Source organism: Gallinula chloropus (genome assembly GCF_964237585.1).
Source record: "Gallinula chloropus genome assembly, chromosome: 4".
Lineage (NCBI taxonomy): Eukaryota > Metazoa > Chordata > Aves > Gruiformes > Rallidae > Gallinula > Gallinula chloropus.
Genome location: NC_140088.1, coordinates 22,946,540 through 22,970,384, shown reverse-complemented (window position 1 = coordinate 22,970,384; position 23,845 = coordinate 22,946,540). Strand labels below are relative to the sequence as shown.

The window sequence follows — 23,845 nt, the reverse complement described above, 5'->3', positions numbered from 1 at the left end:
TGTGGGGTTTATTCTGCTCGCTGCCGCCGCTGAAGCTTCACCAAACTGCTGCCTTGTTTTTCCCCCAGCCCCAGAGACACCTCTCTTACTGGGTCGCCTCTTCCTCCGAGCAGACTTTTTTATGATCGCTATTTTTCACCCTCATTGTTTGCTATTGCAGTTGTTTACTGGAAAATCATTTGTTTTTCTCAGGGAGATTAACCCTCCAAGCTTTCTTTTGTCTACTCTCAGGAGGTCCTTGTGGTGAGCTGGGGGAAGGGAGCTGGGCTCCTTCAGCTATTAACAGTAGCTTACAGCCCCGCTTACCCCCCTGCCAAGGTTGGGTCCTCTCCTTTGATGGGGTTTTGCTTTCGCAGTGCGTAAAGGTGGTTGCTCTTTGTTAAGGAGACCAGCTCTGCTGGGTGGTTTGCGAGGACCCACGACTGGGATTTGCTAAATCCTGGGCGTCTAGGAGAAACTCTTAAAGCCAAAGGTAAGCATCGATGGAGATACTTCTCTTTGGGACAAGTCTGGAGCTCTGACACATACTGGCAGATGCTCAGTCTCTTTGATAGACAGGAGAGTTCTCTACATGCCTAGACATCCATGTAGGGGCCGCGATTTGATGTCTGTGTTTGAGTCTGGTGAGCCTTCTGAGCATCTTGTCTCTCTCCCAGGTGTGCCAATGTTTCAGTTTAAGCCCACAGCTCCCGACGCCAGGTCTGCTGAGTTGGGTATGCAGCAGCACAGTCCAGAGAAGCACAGCCCAGAGCACAACGGAAGGATGCTGGGGAGGGAAGGATGTCCAAAACCGAGTAGAAAAGGACTAGTCCTGCTTACACTGTCTTGGGTGTGTTGAGGGCAATTCCGACTGGTCAGAGTTGCACCAAGCCCCTACCTGTGAAAGAAAAACGTGCAAAGTTGTTAAAAAAAGAGAAGTTTTCTTTATTGCATGTTAGGGTGAGGGCTTCTGCATCCTTGCCCTGTCATGCCACTACCTACGGCAAGAGCTGCCTGAGATGGACCAACCTGCTGCCTGATCTGGGGCAGCTCCACTCCCCTCTGCCCCAAGGTGGGTGTGTGCCCATGGTACAACCTGGGCTGTGCGCTCCTGCGATGGGGCACCCACCCGGGCAGTGGTGGGGGTGTGTACACCTGGGGAGGGGGGGAGGGAGGTGGCCAGGGTTGCTGGGGCAAGGCGAGTGGGTTCCCTTCTCGTGGGGCAGCTGCTTCCCCGGCGGGGCAGACTGGGCGGGCAGGGCTTTGGGGGAAGGCGAGTTTTGCTTAATGCAGCACAACGTAAGTGCCGCGCAGCACCGGCGGAGCAGCGGGAGCGCGGTCAGCCCCCACGCTCCTGTACGCGCCTGAGTAAAGTCCCCGTGGCTTAAAGGCAACTATTCTCGCTTGCAAAAGCCTGCAGGAAGCAGAGGCAACCCAGTGAGCAGGAACCAGTCCGGGAAGGTGCTCTGCAGGGTGCAAAATCCGTGTGCCGCTGCCCTGCGGAGAGGGAGCGTCCATGTTGTCCACACGGGCTTGCACGGGTGGATGCAGGGGCTCGCTTCTGCTGAGGCGGGGGCTTGTCCGCCAGCGCTGGGGCGCGTAAAACAGGGCAGGGCTCTAGGGCAGGCGTGCGAGCCCAGGGGAGGCCATGCGGGTGGCACCCCTGAATGCCCGTGCCTTCACCGGGGAGTCCTTCGGAGCGCTTTGGGGGCAGGCGCGGGGTAAGGCGCACGGCTCCAACACCTGTGCCCTGTGCGCACCTAGAGAGCCCCACAAGCGGGGTGGACAAGGCGGCTTCCCGCTGCCCCCTCTCACCGCACCCACACCCGCTCCCTTCCCCAGGGCTTGGGGCTCGCCATTTGACAGTCAGAGGCGCGCTCAGGGGGTGCCCCCCACCCCAACATTTAGGGCTGGGGGTTGAGGCGAGGACCCCCACCTCCTCCCCTCACCTGCGGGGGCAGCGGGAGATGCGCGCAACCCTCCACTGCCCCCCGAGGCCGGCCGGGTGGGTCAAAGCCCCCACCCGGGAAGAGCCCGGGAAGAAACCGCGAGGCAGAAACTTTCTGTCCCCTCTTCCCTCCCCGAGCTGGACTCCGGAGGGTTACGAGGGAGAAGGAGGGAAGAAAGGAAGGGAGGGAGGGAAGAGAGGGGGTTAGACCGCTCTGCAACATTATTGGCTGCGTGGCCGGGCTGGTGCTCGCTGGGGAAGTCAGAGCATGCCCATTGGGGGGGTATAAAAGGGGGGCAGCCGAAGCGTCCTGCCTGTCTCCTCGCTCGTGGGGCAGCCAGCCGGGAGCAGCGGGCAGTCAGGCAGCCGGCCCCTCCGCCCCGGTCAGAGGGACGCAGTCAGTAAACACAAAAGTGAGAGCCACCCAAGGGGCAGCCAAAGCAGGAGGAGAGAAAGAAGGGGGAGAAAAAAGAAAAAAAGAAAAAGAAAAAAAGGGTGGGAGAGAAAACCAGAAAAAAAAAGGAGAAAAAAAGAGAAAAAAAAAAAGAAAAAAGAAAAGGAAAGGAAAGCGCTCGCTCGCTCTCTAGAATAACAAAATACCTGATCGTAACAAAATAACATCCTTCAGACAAAATCAAGCAGGGACTTGACATACCGAAAAGGCAAGGCGAGGAGAGCGAGCCAGGGCGCGGGGAAGGCGAGCCAAAGCCGCGATCGCTGCCAGGGCAGGAGAGCAGCATGTCAAGCGCCGGGGCACACACGGATGAGCGCTGCCGGCAGCCTGCCTTCCTCCCCGGCCCGCCGCCGCCGCCAGAAGTTGAGAGTAGCAGCGGCAGCGCCAAGGTAAGCGCCGCTCCGCGCCGTTCCGCGGGGCCCCTCCGCGGGCAGAGGCAGGCGGGAGGGCTCCCGCCGCGCCGCGCCGTGCCACGACGGACAGAGCCGTGCCATGCCGCGCCGTGCCATGCCATGCCGGGCCGTGCCGCGCCGGCCCGCTGCCCGCCGTCCCCACGCGTGTCACTAGAGGGACCCCGAGAGCCGGCCCAGCCGCGGGCTGGCGGGGCGGCCCGCCGGTTTGGGGTGCGCGGGGTATCCCCGGGGGGTGCCCCGCGTCCCGGCAGCAGGAGCGGGCCCGCCGTGCTGCCTGCGGCCCCCCCGCCCCCCCCCGCACCTTGCCGGGGGTGAGGATGCCGGCAGCGGGACCGCTTGAGCGCCGTTTGCGCGCCCGGGAGCCGGCGCGGAGCGGGGCGGTCCCGCGTGGGGAGCCGCGGAGGGGCGTGCGGGGCCGGCCGGCGGCAGCGCGCCTGTGCGGGCGGCCGGGGCCGTGCGGGGGCCGGGCTGGCCCGGCGGCGGGGCCGGGGCTATGCGAGGTCACACAGGGCTGCGCGGCCCCGGGCTGCCCGCGGCGCTCCCTCCGCTCGCGGGGTTGTTTTGGGAGCGGAGAGGCGTTCGGAGCGGCGCGGGGAAGGGGCAGGCGGTTCTGCGGCTTCGGAGACCGGGGGGATTATTAAACTCTCTTCCGCAAAACACTGCGGCGTGCTCGGTCTCGGAGGGATAAAAATACGGAGAGGAAAAACAAGAAAGCAAAGCCAAAATGGAGCGAGCACTAATAGCTGGCGTGCAGCCTTCCGCTCCGTCTGATTTGATTTTATTTTTTTTCCCCCTTTCTTCTTCTTCCTTCCCAGTTGCTTTTCCCTATAGTAATTGTTTTAAGAGCACAACTTGGAAAGGCGTTAGCACTCTGTTGAGCGGTAGGGAATTGGGGCACATGAGGAAACTCGGATTTAGCGTAACTGTACCAGCAGATGTGGCTGCCTCGCCTCAGAGCCAGTGGTTCTTGAGGAGGGTGTCTGATACGCCAGGTCTCGCTTAGGCAGCGTGGAGCAGTCAAGTGTAAAAACAAGGTTTGAGTGGGTGGTTTTAAATAGACACCTCGGGAGAACCGCTGCTTTCAAGCCTCGACTTGAGGCTTCCTATCTATGTACCAGGTCCGTAGTTTTCTTTCAAATGTGGGGATGTGCTTGGGAGGTCAAGGCCTGGGGTATTTGTTGTCAGGTTGCGTGTGTGTGTGTGTTTCAGCATGTTCGGCTTTTTTATTCCTCCTCTTGCCTTGATTTAGAGTGGAGTTGAGGAGCCTGGGTCATGGGGTTTTGTCAGGGTGACTTTATGCTAAGGACATCTGGAGGAATAAAACTGACTGACACTTCTGATCTGAGCTTTGCTGAGCTGTTTTGGACCCAACTTGACAATTTTGGTGGGGGTGAATGGGTCAGAGCTGTAAATCTTGCTCCGTGTTGTTGACACCCACACAAGTTCACTCAGCCTTTCAAAGGGGCTATCCCGGCTCCTGTGAAAATTCATTAAGGGATAAAAGATTTGACACTGCGGGTCCCCTCCCACAGTCACATGAAATTTGAGAACTGAAATGTGTCTGCGTGTGTGTCCCAGTGCTTTTTCTGACAGGTGATCCGTTTTGCAGCCCGGCAGGAGGGCTGCTGCTTTGACCAGGCAACCCAGAGGTGTCAGTGCATGTCTTTCCATTGATTCCTATAGTCTTTGGAGTGAGCTTGGCTTGCCTCTGGAGCACCACAGAAAAGCATTTCTGTACTTTTCTTTTTTTAAATAAAGCAAACACAGCAGGTGAGGTCTTATTTTTAGAGGGACTGAGGGGTTGGTGTGTTTCCAGCAGTGCATATGAGCACTGTAAGTGGCCCACCCTCTCCCTGCTCGTGTCCTGGGACTGACCTCTCCGATCCTTCTTCGGGCTGCCTTTGCTTTTAGAGGCTGCTGTGCATCTTAACTGGGCAAAGAGATACCAACCTCCCTCCACATGTTGGCATGAGGGGTCAGGAGATGTGGGGCAGCACCAGGGGATGAAATCTGCCTTGGCGTCACAGCCCGGCTCTGAAATGGTTAAAGCTGCTCTGCCAAGACGTAAAGCAAGTTCAACGTGTTGTGGGAATATCACTTGCCAGTAGACTCCAGTCACCGCAATTTCTGATTTAACAGCTTAACTTGCTGTTAACTTTCCCTGATATACTCCAGGTTTTGGATGGGAATGCAGAAAGGAGAGAGAAACAATAAAGAAAGGAGTTAAGTGAGGCTACTAAAATGGACTTAAATCCCTTCCCTGGGTCCTGCCAGCTGTCTTCAGAAGAGTTAAGCAAGATTGCATTTCCTTTTTTTTATGCAATAAATCAAATGTTTCTGGGCTGCATACCAAAATTTGTGCAATACGTTCTTGCTCCCCAGCGGGGTGAGTAAATGGTACTGAATACCCCATTCACCTTTTTCAGCTTGATTTTTCCACAGCTATGGCAATCCTCGCTGCAGCACTGATAGACGAGGGGTACAGGCAGCGCTCCCCTGCCTGCCCAAGCCCCTGTCCCGCAAGCTGAGGAGGGAGGCATCTCTGCCTGCTTGTGGGATGGGAGGTGGAAAGGTGACCCCCAGCGCAGGGTGGAGTGGGCTGCCGATGGGAACAAGCAGTGAAGACAAAAAAGTGAGGTCTAAAAATAGCAGCGGCCTTGCCAACCTCAGCCATATAAATGTCATGCAAGCCAGGTGCCAAGAATTGGGAGTTTTTTATTTTTCTCCAGCCTGAGCTAAACAGCAAAACCTCTGGTCCTGTGTCGGTTTTGTGTGCCTGACAGCTCGACGGGCGAAAGTTCTGTGTTTTGAAGCTTGAGTCTTCCAACTGGTGGGTTGGCAATCTCATCCTTTCTCTTTCAGATGAAAAGGGCTGCACAGCACACAGCTGTCCTCTGCCTTCGGGTACCCCCAGGGCACCTTGTTCCATTGCCTCTGCTCACCATCAGCCCCAGGGTGGTTTCTGGCTGCCAAGGCAACTTCCTGTCTCCGCCAGCCTCCGTTAGCCCTTTGCTACTTGGCACCTTGGGGCTGTTGTGGCCCAGCGCCCTGCGCGAGGTTGCCCGTGGGCAGGGATGGCACTCGCATGGCACGTGTGAGGTTGGCACACGCCTGTGTCCTGCCCCGTCTCAGAGAGCTGTGCTCAAAACCAGGTCAGCTCCCCGCTCACTGGGGCTGCCCTCTGAGAGGCTCAGCATCTCTCACAGGTAGTTGTCCAAGCAGAGAAGCATCACTCTGCCTGCTTTTTTTTTTTTTTGAGGGATGGAGGGTGATGGAGGCTGATGTGGACAAACTGTTTTCTCCCTCCTGCACACAGCACTGGGTTTGGGCCGATGACTTTTCACCATGATCCCATTTAAATGCTGCACTGCTCCACAAAGCAGCAAGGGTTTGTGTTTTTTTAATTTTTTTTTTTTTATTTTTGCTGTCCAAATCCAAATTTTGCAGACTGGGACATCTGTCAATTCCCTCCTACGTTGTTCTGTTCATATTAAATTGTAATGAAGGCCAGACTGAAGAAGGAATTAGGTCAGACAGGAGGTTTAGTCTCCCTTTTTGGGGAGATGTTTGTTGCCCAAGAGAGGCACCGTGGTTTGGTTGGCTTAGCGCAAGCCTGGATGCAAGAGCTGCCTGAGCTGTCCTCTGAGATTTGGCAACAGGGCCTTGAAGCACATTGTGGCCTCTTGGCCCCTGTCTCCCCAGCAGCTGGACAGAAATCCTTAATCCAACTGATTCTGCAGCAGACCCTGAAAAAATCCTTTAAAGATCTCGGGTAGGAGGGGGGCTCTGCTGCAGACCTGCCCTCAGGCTCGCTCTTGGCATACTGCGGCCACTCTGAGAGGGCTCTCTCTGTTGGCATATCCCTGCTGTCTGAAGGCTGCTGAGAGGTTTTTTTGGGTTCCTGGCCATGGTTGTGGCAGTCTGTGCTGCAAGGGAGGAATGCACAGGAGTCCCAAGGCAGCAGGGAGCATCCAGCACGCATCAGCTTGTGTCCAAGCTGGCTCCAGCAGCATCCTGGCTTCACACAGGGACCTGGGAGCATGAGGGAAAGCAGGAGAGGGACGTGAGGGATGGAGAACAAAGCAGACCCTTGCCAGATGAAGAAAGGCCAGCATCATCTTTTGATAGTTTCTCTGAGTCTCTCCTGCACCGAGAAGGCTGCTCTCAGGTGCGATTCCCAGGATGGTACTAGGGAACCCGTGCAACCAAGAAATTCCTCTTGCATCATCCTCTTGCATGCTGTGGGGGGGTCCGTGCCCTTGTTAAGAGGAATTTATTGCTCAGGTAGTTGGGCACCTGGCACATCTCACACTGCCCATGGTTAAAAATACATCCTGAAGCTTTTGAGCTCTCTGCAGGCACGTGAGGGGGGAATGGCAGCTGGCATGGCTGATTCAGCCTGCTTGGGCAAGAATGAACCTTTTCTGAGGTCAGCCTCTCTCCTAGGGGACACAGAACCTTGTACTTTAGGAAAGCGCCCTGCTTGCCTTTCACTGTTCTATTCCTGCTCCCTCTTGCATAGGCAGGAGGCTTTCTAAAAAACCTGTCAGTATGAATGTTCTCCTGTCCCACAGCTGAAGGTTCTGTCCTAGAGCTTGCAATAGAAACCAGAAGCAGCATTGTCCTGTGTTTCTAGAGGAGAATGAAGGCTCAGAGGGGTTCATAGGGCTTTGACTCGTGATGCAGAGCAGGACTTGGCCATGGCAGCTGAAGCTGCATACATCCTGGGCAGCCAACATGGTACTTGCATCAGGTCATGGGCTACAGGTACCTAGCCATGCTATGCTACTCTTTCTTGGGGAGCAGCACCTGCTCTGGCAGTCGTGGTGGGGTGGGTGTGAACTCTCCTGCATGGGTGTTTCTCATCCCTGCCAAGGAGGAGTGAGAAGCGGGAAGTATTGACTGAAAAGTCATTGGGATGCTCTGCACTGGTGATGGCACCCCTGGAACCTGTCTGGCCTTTGGGTGAAGCCTGGGGGCTTTCCTTCTGCAGGGTTAGCAGGGCCAAAGCAAGAGGGGAGGGCTTATGGGCTTGGGCTGGGTTGCTCCATCAAGCTGGAGAGAAGCTGCAGCACCAGGTAGTAAATAAAGATGCTTTTTTGCTTTGCTGCCGGGTTTCTCGTTACACGCTTGCTGGAGGGAGCAGGGAGGTGCCAAGGTGACAGCGGGGGAAAGGGCTGATGGTTGATGTGTGAGCAAAAGGAGACTTCTCTGCATCCTACACCTCCATGTTAGACCTGGATGACATTGTTGGGGTTATCCCTGTCCTTGTGGCTTTGAGGTGACTTCCTGGCTGGAGTTACGGGCTGTGTGGGCACCCTACCAGAGCTCGCAGTGGAGGCAGGGAGGGCTGCCTGGGGCTGCCTTGTGCTGGCAGTGTGGGCTGTGCAGGGGCAGGTATTTTCGGAGGAGCGCAAGTTTTTTTCCACCGAAGGTATCAGGTCTCCCCAGCATCAGATATCGCCCTGCTGACAAAACCTTACTCTCCCCTTGCTTCAGAGCATCTCAACCCTTTCTTTAGAGTGGATGTGGAGGGAAAATTGCATTTGTCACCCAGGCCACCAAGGAAGCCCCTTCTGGGCAAACAGCTCTGGCCTGGGGGAGGCTGGTGCACTGGCTGCTTGTTAGCCACTGCACTCACAGCCATCAAGAGCCTAACTGGGGACAGGGGGATTACCTGGGTGTCATGAAGTCCCACATCAGTGGCTTTGGCGGTGGCAGTGACTGGCGTACATCTGCTGCCCCGGTGGCAATGAGCTGCTGGTGCTACCTGTGCCCCAGGGACATCAGCAATCAGGAGCTGCATGTGCCAAAAGAGAAGAAAGGGAAAAATGAAAAATAACAATCATTGTTGTCTTGTTGATGGGAGATCCATCTGTTGATGCACCAGGGGCATCACTCGAAGCACAGGTGATGCTGAGGTCATGCTGGGGAGGCCCAGTAAACACTTGATAAAACAAAAAAAAAAATCAAAGTGAAAAGGTGTTGGCAGTGACAAAACACTGTGGCTTGGCAGTGTGGTGCAATCACAGCCTAGTGCCATCCTAGTGTGACACAGACCAAAGCCCGTCTGGTGGGCACAAGGGGCTGGTGATGCTGGAAGAGCTGGTCCTGGTCCCATCACTTGCTGGTTTGAGCCCAGTTTGTTCCCAGGGCTGCTGCCAGCGCAGGCTGAGCAATGCAATGGGCATTGAAGCTCATGGAGAGGGGGTGCCCCCCTCAGCCCACCCAGACCTTGCAGCTTCTTGTTGCTGATCCCTGTCCTTCTGCTGCTCAGAAGGGCTCATGACTTGTAAGCGTAGTGTGTTTCTGGCAGTGATGGTTTGAGCTATGTGTTAGTAAAAAATTGGTAGCAAGGGTGGCAGGACCGTAGCGGGGCCCCGGGGGAGCTGGGCTAATTTCCTGGCTGCGCTGCAGACTTCCCCCGTGACCTTGGGCGAGTCATTTAATCTATCCTGGGCTTCGGCTCCATCTCCAAGCATCCCGGGGGGGTGAGGTAATATTCATTAACTGATATTATTCTCGAGTTGCTCAGATACTATGGTGATGAAGGCTGCATGTGAAACCCAGCATCTTGGCTGAGCATTAGCGGGGAGAGGGGATGCTCCGCTTGAGATTTAGCAGTGCCCCAGGTTGGCTGCTGTTTTGCCACACTTCTCATCATTTTGATCTGACCTGTCTGGCCACCATTGTTATTTGGCTGTATATATACAGTGACACTCATTAGTGAGGGACTCTTAGTGCCTTAGTGAAACATCTACGGATTTTGCTTCATCCAGTGAGGCAATAGCACCTTTGCTTTGCACCTGCAGAAGCCAACATGGAGCTAAAGCTGTTTGCTGGAGCCGAGGCAGGGGAAATCTTTGGGTTAGTTAACAAACATCCAGGGAGTTTCTTTTTTAATCCTCTGCTCTGGCTGATATGCCCTTGTCCCTCCTTGGTGATGCCTCAGGCACATTTCCCGTGGGACTCCTCTCCTCCTGAGGGATGTCTTCTCCGTCCCAGCTCTCATCAGCAAACATGGCTTGTGCAATCATCTCCTCGATTGCCCGAGCCTCAGCTCCCTGGCAAAACCCAACTTTCCTCAAAAGCAGCACTAGGACAAATTGAAACTTCATTTGTCTCTGCTTTGGGGGAATGTGTGTTCAGGTAGGGCACAAAAACACATCACTGGAACTGAAAAAAAAACCCCCAAACCTCTCAATAATAATCAGAATGATTTCCCAGGAAAAAGGAGGAAAAAAATAAAAAATCATGCTGCTGAAAGAGCAAGGGGAATAAAAGCTTTTCAGAGGGAGGCTGAAGTGGGGTTTTCCAATGGAAAACCTCCTTCAATGCAAACCTTGTCTGGCTGGAGTGGCTGACCATGGGGCAAACGCAGGAAGCCAACCTCACACCAGTGGCCAGCTCAGCACCGTCCGTCTTCCTTCCCTGCAGCATCCCGACATATCCGGGCATCACACCCGAGGCTTGGTGTGGGTGGGGGGTGCATTGCCCCAAGGAAAGTGGCAGAGAGGGGTCTCTTGCGCCGTGTTAACACTGTGCCTCTGTCCCCAGGTGCAGAGAATGTGTGCAGCGAGGCGGATGCTGCTGCTGCTGCTGGCTTTCCTGGCCTACGCGCTGGATTCGGCCGCGGCGTACGGCACGGCGGAGACCCTCTGTGGCGGGGAGCTGGTGGACACACTGCAGTTCGTCTGCGGGGACAGGGGCTTCTACTTCAGTAAGTGCTGGGAGGCCTCTGGCAGTGGGCAGGATGCTGCCCCCGCCCAATGCCTTGCTTTGGTGGAGCTGGGCTGGGAGGGAACGGAGGGGTTTCCCGGAGAGGTGCTTTTTGTGATTGCCTTGTACACAGTGGTAGGCCAGGAGAGGAGTGAGAAAAGCCACATGCTCAGAGTGCCATGTACCCATCTTGCGCCAGTTTTGGGGTCTGTCTAGTGCCATGGGGAAACTGGGTCCCACATTTGATGCTTGGGAAGGCCAAATATATATAACTGGGGAGCCATAGGTGATTGGCTCACCAGTGATGCGGGCAAGTCATTAAAGTAACAAGGATGCTTGCAGCCAGCCTCTGCAGCTTAGGCCCTGGCTTTATTTATCAACCTTGCTGCCCAAGTGCTGCATCCTGAGAGCAGGCAGGGAGCTGAGTGCTCCCCCTTTCTGGGCAGGCTTCGCTTGGGTATTGCGGCAGTTCCTAGGCCGCTCACAAAATACACTTTGCATCCTCCTGGCTACCTGCTGGTAAACCTGTGACTGAAGAGTGATGCTTTGCCCTTCTGCAGTGCAGCTAGTGCGAGACAATGCAATGTCGCTGTTGTCTGCGGAGTGCGGGTAGGTTCAGGACAGTTGGCTGGGGTTGGTTTGTCTCTGGGATGCTTTGGACTGTTGGCACTAGTGGTGTACAACACCTTAGCTGGTAAACAGGGAGGAGGATGAGTAAACCAGTAGCAATGGATGCTCAGTAATCTATGGGCAAAGGTGCCTCGAGTGTGACGCCTTGTTCTGGGATTTTGGCCCTGCATTCTGCTTAGGAGAGGGAAGACCTGGTGTCTTCCTGCCCACTGAGGAATGAACCACAGAGTGGCTGACTATAGGAAAGATGCCAAGCCCAGTAGCAAGGGAGGGGATGGAGATAACAGGTGCACACAGTGCCACACATTTGTCAGTCTTGTCTTTGCTGTGGGAAAAGGAATTGAAAAGTCACTTTGAAGTAACAAGGTGTTTTTTGGAGTAGTGGGGTCGAGAGCCAGCCTCCCTTTCATCCCAGTCTGCTTGTGCAGGAAAAGGGGTGCTGCAAAGATAGGAGACAACCCACATGTCCCTTCCCAGCCTGGATGCTCCCACAGACTTGGCTGATGCTGCCTGCTGAGGTTGGGCACGGATCCCACATTCAGCAGCCGCCGGGGTTCAGGTTGTGTGCGGCAGCTGGGCTGCAGGTGGCTTTGCAGCTAGCTGGGGCGATCACCCTGTCTCGTCCCAGCTGAGCAGTGGGATGCTTTTCACAGGCCCCCTGGGTGTTGTGGGCAGGTGTGATTTTGGGATGCTCTGGGCACGCCTCCTTCCTCTCACTGAGCCAAGTGTCAAAGCTGCTCATCACCAGCTGCCCTTCCTCTTCTCATCTCCCCTTCCACCTTTCCTCTGTCAACACACCCTGTGCCACCTCGGCTGAGGTGGCTGGTCCAGAAGTGGCCTTACCAGCATGGTGAGGAGGCAAGCTCCTGTCCCACTCTCACACCTCTTCCTCTTCCTCTGTATAGAGAGGAGCATCTATCTCCCTCCCGTGCTTCATCTTCTCTCCTCCCTCTCTCTGGGGATGAAAGGGAATGGGGCTTTTGTTTTACAGACAAACTGATCTCCTTTCACCTCAAATAACCCAGCTGCCCAGGCCAAAATAAAAACACTTTTGAGGGCAGACAATTTTCTTGGTGCCAAGTGGGCAGGCTGGTGCTTGCAAGGGGGATTCTTCCATATTTTTTTTTGTCTTCTCAATTTCTCCTTTTTTTTGGAATATTTCTTGAAAGCCCAGGTGCCAGGGGATGAAGCAAAGTCCACCCAGTCCATGTTTGAACCCCTTTCACATCTGGCCAGCCCGTGCTGTGCAAGCCTGAACATGTTTGGGTGATGGCTCTGCTTCATGAAGGGTTTGGACATCCTCATCTTCCCTCACTTTTTTCCTTTTACCTCCATCACTTGGCCTCATAAACCCTCATGAGTAGACTATTGTTACCCTATGGCCTTGACAGGGCACGGTTATGTTGTACAGTCATGGCTTTACATCTTAAAACTGGGTTAGGGAGGTTTGTTATGAAGACTTCTCAATGTGGGATGCATAATGTGATGTGCAGCCTATGCTAATGCAGTCACTGGTATGGGAGGTGAATGACTTGGGCAGCCCCATCCCCGCAGGTACAGGTGGATGGGGCTTGTTGCAAGCATCTGACTGGTGATCTTGGGGAAAACCAAAATTAGCATGAAAATCCATTTTTTTTTTTTTTGCTGCAGTGGTGATTTAAGTACTTAAACGATGGTCTGCATTCTTACAAGGAAGCACTGGTAGCGAAGCTACCTCTGAAGTACAGCATGGTTTGCATCCATGCAAGCAGACGCAGGGTACTGACAGTGTTTCTTCCCCCAGCATCCCCAACAGGGAAGTGTGCAACCTAGACAGAGGAGTGTGCACCCCCAGATAGCCAGGATGTCAGTCTCTCTGCTAGTGTGGGGAGTGAGTCCCAGCCCCTAGGTGCCCTTGGAGGAATCATGGCTGGCAGGTGCTTGGAGCTGATGATGTTGAAGCTGCCTGCAAAAGATGGGGCTGCAAAAGAGCTGCAGCAGCAGGGACAGGAGCTGGTAGGTTACCCAGCCATGGGGTGCAGGGTGGGCACAGTGATGAGCATCATGCCAGCCTCATGCCGCATCCTGGGGGTGCTTGAGCAGGTTGCAGCTAGAGCTGCACATGCTTTACTCTCCACCTCTGCCGTGATTCCTGTCCTGTGTGACTTTGAATGCTTTCAGGGCTGGCTTGCAGGTGCAAGAAGGGTGGTGGCATCCCGCTGCAGCTCTGCAACAGGGTTGAGATCCCTTTTCCCCATTCCTTGGCACCTACCTCAATGATGGTGGCATGGCCCATGGAGGGATGCTGAGAGCAGCCCCGAGCTCAAGAGGAAGCCCTAGCCGTGAAGTTGCTGTCATGCAACGCTAGCAGGGAGGGCAGAAGGGGCTGCAGGGGGAGAGGCGTCCGACCTCTCTGTAAACAACAGCTCCTGTTTCCTCCTTTCCAACAGCTGATAAGAATTTAGCTCTTTGCAGCCACTTGTGCTGACGGGGCACATTCTTGCGCTCCTCGAATAATACTAGGAAAAAGCAGGGGGGAAAGAACAGTGCCGGGGTGGGGGAGGGCCAGGCCAGGGGCACTGGGACGGGGCCCGGCACTGCACAAAGGCCCCCTTGTTGCTCCCGACATTCCTGCGACAGGGGCGCGGGGCCTGTTTACACCCAAAGTCCCCTTCCACTTGGCTTGTCATCTGATTGACTGGCGGAGAGGGGACCCAGCCAGGGTGGCACCGGCACCGTGCACCCCTCCCTGGCATCCATCCGGCCTGGTGAGTGTGGACGGCCCAAAGCAGTGGGGTGGTGATGCCAGAGAAGGGACTCTTCTCACAGCCACAGAGGTGCCACCCCTGCCTCTGGACTGGAGGCACGGCTGAGCCGCAGGTACACGGATGGCCTCCCGGGTTCTTGCAGGAGTGGGTTTGGTGTGTCACACCACCACTGGGATGGTATGACCATGTTGGGATACCTGCTGCCAGATGGGGAATACCCCCAGGCAGCTGGAGCGCTCTCATTGCCAGGCTTTGCACAGCAGAGCTGTGGGAGGTCTTGGTGGAGCACAAGTGGAGGAAAAGGAGAGCATAGCCATTCATTGAAGGCCGAGAGGAAGTGCATTTCCTCAGGAGGAGGCGCGTTTCCTCGGGAGGAGGTGGTCATTGCTCCAATGGGAAGTGGCTTGTGCGCCTCGGCAGTGCCGCAGCCTGCTGTCTGTGCAGCTCTGCCTTGTAGGAAGGGATAGAGCTGCAAAATGCTCCCTGGGTTTGGCAGTGCCAGTAAAGTGAGATGCCACCCATGGGCAAAAGCCAGGAAATTCAACCTGTACTCAGCGCATAAACCGAGTTACAGAGCAAAACGCTTTTCCCAATCCGGGTCAGCAGTGATATTGCTGTTAACTAGAAACATCCTGGTGTGTCTTCCATGGGCTGTTGACTCCAGGTACTTTCTTGGGCTAAATCCCTTTTTTGTTTATAATTGTCTATTTTTTTTTTCCCCTAAAGTAACTCTTCCATAGGGGATTGTATTGGCATTTGGCGAGATCCGTATGGACAATTATGTAATAGGAAATGTGCCCTATTGGACTGTCACAACAGAGCTGGCAGCGGCGCCAGCAAGGGGAATGGCATGCAGGGACTTTGTGCAGGAGAGGAGAGGCAGCATGTTGGGGCTGGGGGCTGTGCGTGTGCCCACCATTCAGGCAGGGGCAGCAAGCGGGGAGGAAAGGGCCGTGCTGCCGCGGTGGTCCCTGCTGGGAGCATGCCTTGACAGTGCCACAGTGGGTGTTCACAAATGCAGAGCTGTTCACACCGTGCTCTGCTGTGATCTTACCCTGCGCTCCCATGGCAGGAAGTGCCCTTGATGGCAAGGCCATGAAAATGGTCCTGCTTTGCTTCTTGGTCCCCCCCTTCTTTCCAAACAGACACATAGCTGCAAGAGGGCAACTTCTCTTTTCAAAAGGAGACATGTAACCTTTCAAAACCACAACTTCTCCCTGAACCATGCGTGTTGTCACTTGTGCAACCTTCTGTTCAGCAGGAGTGTGAATGTAGCCCTCTGGGGATGTGCTAGGAAGAGGGGGTGACTTGATTTTTTTCTCTATTCCTTCCAAACTCTGCTTCTGCCTGTGCTCAGGATGCCTTTCTGAAGCAGCCCAATGCTTCAAGAACCTGCCGTGCATGTGGGTGTGGGTGCTGGGGTCGATATGTGCTGAGCAAGGGCTGTATGTGGTGCAGGATGTCAGTAGCAGCACAGGTGTCCCATGGACCTTGCCAGGCATCACATGCCTATAGAAGAATATATATGCACCTGGCCCCAAGCTGGCTCCTCTTCCCTGTCTCCCTCAGGCATTTTAACCTGGTATGCACTTGTGTGGCTGCAGCCATCCAACACACCTGCCCTGCCTTTAAAGGGAGCACCCACTCCACCGTGCTTCTCGGCTGTGTGCATTTCTAGAGAGAAAATTAAAGTCCTACCAGTGCTACCTTTGCTGAGCCTTTATGAAGAGGGAACAGTCCTTGTCACCTTCCTGCAGGATTGGCTAAAGCTTTGAGCTTGAAATCTTTCTGAAGAAAATGAGTATGGTGGCACAGGGGGGAAGAATGTGGAAGATAATGGCCTTTTAAATGGCTTCTGAAGGTGGGCTGCATGGTGTGAGCCAGCTGCCCCATCACCCCGCGTCCCGATGCCATGCTTGCCCTCATGACCTCTGAGTGTGGTGGTGATGCTTCAGCATGGAGCAGAGGGCTACCCTCCAATGGGGGCAGAGCTGCTTTTAACAGAGTGCAGGTACTGGGCTGTCAGGGGCTTCGCTATTGCAGAGCCTGCAGGGTCCAGCATTGCACATGTGGGGCTGCATCACACGTGCAGGGCTGCATTGCACACATGCATGTTTGTATTGCATCATGGGCCTTCGTTTTACACTGGTTTGCACTGTATGCACAGAAAACTCCCCATGCTATGTACTTTGTCCCGAGGCACTTTGGGTGGGCACCCAGATGGGGTACCCCCTGAGGAAATGGGCCAATACCTTGCAAGCCCTGGGCCTTTAAGTCTTAACCAAGGGCAAACAGTGGAGTGCCTGCTTCGTTTGGAGCACCTGGGGGTATCTCAGGTCATGCCTGGGGCCAACATGGACCATGTTGCATGTTCCCACAGGCCTGCTAGGAGGCAGGGGCTTGGCCGAGCATGGCATAGCAAACAGCATTAGGCATCGCGCCTCCACAGTTCACTCTCAGTTCTTCCCACATCCAAATTCTCCTGCCTGGGACATGGTACCAGATCCTGTTTGCAAGCCCTGCTGGTGCTGGCCTCAGCTGCCTTCCCTTGGAGCACCTTGCGCTGGTCAGAGGTGCTCATGGCAGCATGCAGAGCCCCTCCCTGCTGCAAACCCCACAGCAGCAGAAGCACAGAACACGCTGCATGTAAAAGTGTGGAGAAAATCCTTTTGTTTTGGGCTGGTTTACATTTTGGAAGTCGCAATTTCCAAGGAAATTTTTTTTCGCATCAGAAATTCAAATTCCTCCATCTCTTTTTATTTCAAGAGGGGGAGGAAAACCAGTAAAACTGATGTAAGCTTTTCCTCTGGAGCACTTTGGCAGTCATTAAGCGATGACATGAAATGCACTCAGTTGTTGCTGCACCGGACATGGGCTTTTGCATCCTTCTGCAAGCAGAAACAGGAGAGGAACCCTTATTAAAAGATTAAGTTTAATAGCTATTCTTGGCGGGTGCGGGAGCTTGTATTCTTTCTGCAGCTGTCTCAGAGCTGTCCCATCTGGTAGAGTTTAGCCGCCTTGGTTCGCTTCACCTGCCTGAGTGTCGACCCAACGGAGTGGGGTTGGCAGCCGCAGTGCCGTGCTGCTTCTTTGTAATAAAACTCGCTTGCCAGGATCAACATCAGAGATGGTCGCAGCAATCGGCACAGCGCTGGCGGCTGGGCCTGAGCTTCCTCGCTCTAGCTGTGCCCAAAAAGGCTGCCCCTGCCAGAGGTATAGAAAGGGAATAAATCACCGCCATGGAAAGCACCTTTAATGAGCGCTGTGCGTGCCATGTAAAGCACCTTTAATTAATGCTGCATGCATGCAGGGAGCCCTGTTGGCATCAACATTTGTCTGAGAAAGTCTCAATAATAGAAACATAGAATTGTTTGGGTTGGAAAAAACTTTTAAGATCATCAAGTCCAACCAATAACCTAGCACTGCCAAGTCCACCACTAAACCATGTCCCTAAGCACCACATCTACATGGCTTTTAAATACCTCCAGGGATAGTGACTCAACCACTTACCTGGGCAGCCTGTTCTAGTGCTTGATAATCCTTTCAGTGAATAAATTTTTCCTAATAGCCAATCTAAACCTCCTCTGGCACAACCTGAGGTTGTTTCCTCTTGTCCTGTCCACCTCTTACCTGGGAGGAGAGACCTACATCTACCTGTCTACAACCTCCTTTCAGGTAGTTGTAGAGAGCGATACGTCTCCCCTCAGCTTCTTTTTCTCCAACCCCACTTTCCTCAGCCTCTCCTCATAAGATTTGTGCTCTAGACCCTTCAACAGCTTCGTTGCTCTTCTTTGGATGTGCTTCACCACCTCAATGTCCTTGTAGTGAGGGCCCAAAACTGAACACAGTACTTGAGGTGTGGCCTCACCAGTGCCAAGTATGGGGGGGACACAATCACTTCCCTAGTCCTGATGGCCACACTATTCCTGATATAAGCCAGGATACTGTTGGCCTTGGCCACCTAGTACACTGCTGGCTCATGTTCAGGTGGCTGTTGACCAACACACCCAGGTAATTTTTCCATGGGCAGCTTTTCAGCCACTTTTCCCCAAGCCTGTAGTGCTGCATGGGGTCATTGTGACCCAAGTGCAGGACCCAGCACTGAGCTTTGCTGCATTTCATTCAGTTGGCCTCAGCTCATCAATCCAGCCAGTCCAGATCCCTCTGTGGAGTCTTCCTACCCTCCAGCAGATCAACACTCCCACCCAACTTGGTGTCATCTGCACACTTTCTTGAGGGTGCACTTGATATTAAAGAGAAGGGACCCTAGTACTGGTCCCTGTGGAGAAACATGAAACTCAGCTGATTTCTGGGCACGTATTGGCTGGTTTGAGAGAAGTGCTGCTAGTGTTTAAATGTGTGGGACCCACCAGTCTCCGGTGGCTGGTGGAAGAATGCCTGCAAAGGGATGGACGCTGTGGAGTAGGGAAAAGGGTCTGGTCCACATTGGTGGCTAACGCCTGTGATCTGCTGTTGCAGGTAGGCCAGTGGGACGAAATAACCGTCGGATCAACCGAGGGATTGTGGAGGAGTGCTGCTTTCGGAGCTGTGACCTGGCTCTGCTGGAAACCTACTGCGCCAAGTCTGTCAAGTCCGAGCGCGACCTCTCCGCCACCTCCCTGGCAGGCCTGCCGGCCCTCAGCAAGGTAGGAGGATTGTGTCAGGATGATGGCCCTTCTCGGAAATAAATAAAGAAAAGATGGGAAGACCATGGGTGGGAGAGGACAAACCCCAGCTGCAAGGTCTGCTGCTTCTGCAGAGCCTTTTGGAGATGGCCACTGTTGGCCACTCAGGCCAAATACCCTGCAGAAAGTCAACTTTTAATGATATGGGGGACCAGAGGTGGGCTGCATCGTAGAATCATAGAATGCCTTGGGTTGGATGGGACCTTTGGAGGTGATCTGGTCCAACTCCTCTGTAATGAGCAGGGGCATTCTCAACTAGGAGAGGTTGCTCAGAGTCCTGTCCATCACAACCTTGAATGTTCCCATGGGATAGGTGGAGCTCAAAGAGGGGAATCCCCATCTGGAGGGCGGGCAGGTTTGCAGCGAGGCTGACCTTGCTATCTGATCCCTTTGCAGGAGAGCTTCCAGAAGCCCTCGCATGCCAAGTACTCCAAGTATGACGTGTGGCAGAAGAAGAGCTCCCAGCGGCTGCAGCGGGAAGTGCCTGGCATCCTGCGGGCTCGCCAGTACCGGTGGCAGGCGGAGGGGTTGCAAGCGGCCGAGGAAGCCAAGGCACTGCACCGTCCCCTCATCTCCCTGCCCAGCCAGAGGCCCCCAGCAGCGCGAGCCTCCCCAGAAATGGCTGGCCCCCAGAAATGAACCCTGACTGGCCATCTTGATTTTTGATCTCCCGGGGGAGGGCGGGAGGACTGGCGAGACCCGGCCCCTGAGCCCCTCCATCCCCGGGGCTGCCAAGCCGAGGAGCGGGGCGGTGGGGCACCCTCACGCTGCTCTGGCCCCAACCAAACTGACACAGCAAGGAGGGGATGGCGGCGGCGGCGAGCGGCGTCACTCCCGCGGCATTGTCCTTTCAGGGTGGGGGGGAGGGTGGTTTCGTTTCCCAAGCCTGTTTCGTTGCCCCGCGCCCCAAGTATTTCCAAGCCTGTACTTGCAAAGGGACAGTTTGGCACTTGAACTTTTTGCTGCCGGGCGCTGCGTGACATCCCTGGTGCCAACGCTAGAAGACAAAAGAGCGAGCAAGAGGGAAAAAGGATATGAAGTTAAATTTTTTTTTAATCTTTTTTTTTTTTTTCTCGAGAAGAAGAGTCCATTCCGTGTCGTTCGTGACAATAAAGTGAAAAGAAAAATAAAATGGGGAGAAATATTGAGGGATAAATTTTTTTGTTTGCCTCATTCCCGCCCCACTTTTTTCTTCTTTTGGTTTTTCCTTATTTTTAATAACTTTCTTTTGCACCTTTAAAAGAAAAGCGTACCTGAGAAGAAGTTCCGAGGAGCCCCCATCTGCATTTTTGTGTGTGTGCTTCATTACAAGATTCCAAATCGACTTGCACCTTTTTGAAATCATCGATGACATGAGAAAGAGAGGAAAAGGAGAGAGAAAGCGAGAAAGAGAGAAGAAAAAGGAAAGGGGAAAGAAGAAAAAAAAGAAAAAAGTGAGCTGATGCTCACTTTAAATGGAGGAGGCGTCTGCATTGCACATTTGCCACGGATTTAGTTGATTTATATATATAATATATTATATAACTTTTTTGGCAAAAAAGCACTATTTTTATGGGACATTTTGTGTAGTATCTGAAGAGGGATTGTAATGTTTAAAATGTGTTATGGTGCTAAAGTAAGTTGGAAGGGAAAAAACCCAGAAATAGCAAGGGAAGGGCGGGGAGGGAAGGACAAGATAGCGAATACTGAACTTGAAATTTTAGCTTTTCGTTTTAGGAAAAGTGTGATAAATGTGTTTCTTTTCTCTTCTGAAATATAGCTTGGTCATGACCGTATGAGCTAGTTGGCTGTTACTCATGTACACAGATGCACGCACACACAGAAATACATCAACACGCATCCTTTTTTTTTTTTTTTTGTCTTAAAAAAAAAAAAAAAAGAAAACCAGAAAAACCACCACAGTTTAGACTAAAAGGGAACTGTTCTAGAGACAAACTATTTTGAATGGTGAAGGTGTTGCCAGTTACAACTCAAGGCCCTGCTTCTGCACGGACCCCCCGGTGGGGCTTGGCTTCCCGAGCTGCCGGGGACCTACCGCTTCCTCCCCACCCTGACAGCTTGCTCGCACCCCAATGCTCGGGCGAGCGGGTGGGCGGCCAGCTCTCGCCGCCGAGCCCCTGCAGAAGCACCAGCTCCGTGCCCCACCATCTCCTTTTCCTTCTCTTGCCCTTTGCGTCCTTCTCGCCGGACTCCCCCCCACTCCCTGCCCCACACCTCCTTGCCCTCCTCCCCTCACGGCATTCCCCTGGGGATGCAGAGGAGGAGGAGGGAGGAGGAAGACTGCACCAGGCAGCTGCAGGGCTAGGACTGCTGCACGGGACGGGGGAAAAAAAGGCAAGTCTCTGGCTTGAGGCTCGGGACTCGGTGAGTGGATGGGTTTGAGAGGTGGGCAGAGGGCTGTAAAATAGGTTGGTTTTAAAATAATATATATTATCTGTCTAGGAACCGTAAAAAGGGGGAATCAATTACATCTCCCTATGATATACTCTCACTTGCTAATAAAATGGGGACACTCTGTTAACCAGTTCTGTACTTGCTTTGTCTTATATATCCATACATTTAAAACATAAAAAAAAAAAGACTACTTGAATTGTATTCTATTTCGTGGTTTGGAGGGGAGGGCTAGGGGGAGTCTTGAGAGGGGGAGGATTTTAATGTATAATCCTTTTGTTTGTTATTACCTTGCAATGTTGAGCCATGAAGCCTTTGTTTAAAAAAAATGGCACTGCAATACACGACAAAGAAAATCCTTTATTTATTTTATTAAATATATATGGAAAAAAAGAAAATTGGTCCAAATTAAAGGGGGGTGGGGGGAAGGGAGAGGGGAGGCGGGGGGAAGGCAGAATAAAACCAGAGCAATTACAAATAAGTGACATTTTTTTTTCCTTTTCATGTGTCTTTTTCTAAAAGAAACCTAGTTTTTATTTTTTAAAAAGAGAAGTAAAAGCTTTCCTGGATGCTTTGTACCAAAAAAGAAAAAAAAATTAAAAAAAGAAAAAAAAAAGAAAATCTGTTAAGCAAATAAATATCCATCCAGAATATGAAGCCTGACTTTTCTTTTACTTTTTGTTTATTTTTGCTGTTGGGGTGAGTGTTGGGTGGGGAGAAGACCATGCCAGGTGCCGCTCTTTGTGGAGGAAGAGTGTGTTGCAGCTCCTCTTTTGGGTGCTCAATCCTGCAAGAAAGGCTGAGGCTCTGTGATGCCTGTAAACATCCCTAAAACTTCAATCCCAGGGCAGATGCCTCCTGAAACTGCTGAGATAAATACGTGCCCAGTGGTTCTTTGAGAGTTTTGGGGATGTTTCCAGAGGCCATCCAAATTTGCTTAGCTTCAGCATTACCAGTTTGGGCTGTTCCTGGAGAACCAAAAGTTGAACAGGAGCTGAAGATATGCCAAAGGAAAAAAAAATATGAAAAATGTACCTACATGAGGTTTCCTGGTAGACAGTTCCCTGTTTTCTCAGGGTGGATAAGTTTTAAGAGATCCCTTTGTGGGATCACCATTGTGCACCCATGCAAAAGTAAGGTAAAATACTGCATATCAGAAGTAGAGCAATTCCTGGGTGAAACAGTGCCCGAGCATCCCTAATCCTCCAAGTCAGCCAGGCACCACCTGAGCTGCATGGTCCCACTGGCATGGCCAAGACCTCTCTACCTCTGTGGGATAAGGGACTGGAGTAAGAACCTTGCTGAGGACAACCTCCTGCCCCTGATGACTTGGGCCGGAAAAGATTTTCCACATCAAAAGCAGAGTTGCCAATTTAGGCACTTAAAAATTCCTCTTTTAAATTACATTCTTTTTAAGTTTAGCAACAAGCAAAAATTTTATTTTTTTCTTAAAACTTTTCCTCTTGAGCTTTTTGTGTTTGATCAAGAGAGTTTTTGTATAGATGCAGGGCTGGCTGCTTCTGTTGGACACATACTTTATTGTAGGTGGAGAAAGGAAGTGTCTGCCTTCCTGTCCCCATCCAGCCAGGTGCTGCAGTTCTTTGGTGTCCCAATGAAGTGGTGAGGACTGACTTTGTCACAGCTTCTGGTGGCCACTGCTGAAAATTTTGCCTTTAGGAGATTTGGTCCCTTTCTGCTATTTGTGGTATAAAGTGCTATCCTGGGGGACATTTAGAAAGTATTAGAACCTGAGCAATACTTCAGCTAAACCTCTGCCTGTCTTCCCCAGAGAGCAAAGCAGCAGTGCTGGAAACCCTGTAAGGGTGATGATGCTGTTTCCAAGTACGACTGTCTTTAACCTTCCTTTCTGCCTTATCCTGTCCCAGGTCACCATGTGGCCGGAACAGAACAGCTCAATTTTTGGGATACTAGGAAACTGTTTAAAAAATTGCTACCCTGCCTTTTGGCTTGTAAAGGACTCTGTCTGCTTGCAAGGAGAGACCCCAGTGGCCACAGGGACTCCTAAGCCTGGTCCTGGCCAGCTGGTGGGAGGCTTGGTGAAATGGGACCTTTGCTTCATCTCAAGTTTCTTCTGTTGCCTGAAAAGCCTCTTTGCAGATTGGCAGATAAGTCACTGGCTTAGCTTGGAAATCCCACATTGTAGGCTTGAGAACAAACCCAAGGTGCCATGTTTGCTCAGATGGATGGGCAGAATTTACAGATTTTTGATATGATGCCTCTACACACAGACACAGCTCCCAGGACTTAGCTGCTGGATCACAGTAGCGTGGGATGCTGCAGCAGCAGCAACCGGTAGTGCTCTCTGGGGAGGTACATGGACAGGTCTGGGCACTCAACTCACCTCCTCATCCAGCCCTGCTGGTCTAGGGACCTCCACCCACTGCTCTGCTGACATGCAAGAGGGTGGGGAAGCAAATGATAATATCAACAGAGAAGTCCTAAATGCTGCCTAGAGCCTAGGAAGGACTGAGAAATTCACCGTGTTGTTATAGCCCAGCCCCAGCTCCAGCCCTTGGGTCTCAGTATTGTCATGTATAGGATCACAGAATGGTTTGAGTTGGAAGGGACCTCAAAGACCATTTAGTTCCACCCATCCCTGCCATGGGAAAGGACAATGTAGCTCTGCAGGAAGCAAAGGGCAATTTTTTTTTGCATATAGCATCTCTTCAGAGGGTGTTTTTCCAGTGTGGTACACACAGGGATACTGGGAAGGAGGGAGTATGCAACTTGCTGTATGGAAGTGGCCACAGTCTTTGCAAGGTGTGTAAATCGGTGTCTCTGGCTTTTGCTGGATGTGGGGACCGACCAATACATAGTTTTCCCTTCCCCCACCCCCTTTCTATATTATCCAGAAAGCA

The 23,845-nt window shown here is 52.8% G+C and overlaps 1 protein-coding gene across 1 annotated transcript; it reads left to right on the top strand.

The window, feature by feature from the left end:
• The first annotated feature begins 2,231 nt into the window (after nt 1-2,231).
• Nucleotides 2,232-20,235, top strand: IGF2 (insulin like growth factor 2). The gene is made up of 4 exons (XM_084263886.1): nt 2,232-2,770; nt 10,352-10,514; nt 18,370-18,536; nt 18,972-20,235. Exons 1-4 carry the CDS (start codon nt 2,666-2,668, stop codon nt 19,212-19,214), a joined length of 678 nt encoding a protein of 225 aa, XP_084120012.1. The 5' UTR covers nt 2,232-2,665; the 3' UTR covers nt 19,215-20,235.
• Nucleotides 20,236-23,845: the final 3,610 nt, after the last annotated feature.

Coding starts and splice junctions, on each gene's coding strand:
- IGF2 (XM_084263886.1), top strand. CDS start 2,666: ATGTCAAGCGCCGGGGCACACACGGATGAGCGCTGCCGGCAGCCTGCC. Junction 2,771..10,351: donor GTAGCAGCGGCAGCGCCAAG/GTAAGCGCCGCT, acceptor CTCTGTCCCCAG/GTGCAGAGAATGTGTGCAGC. Junction 18,537..18,971: donor GCCTGCCGGCCCTCAGCAAG/GTAGGAGGATTG, acceptor ATCCCTTTGCAG/GAGAGCTTCCAGAAGCCCTC.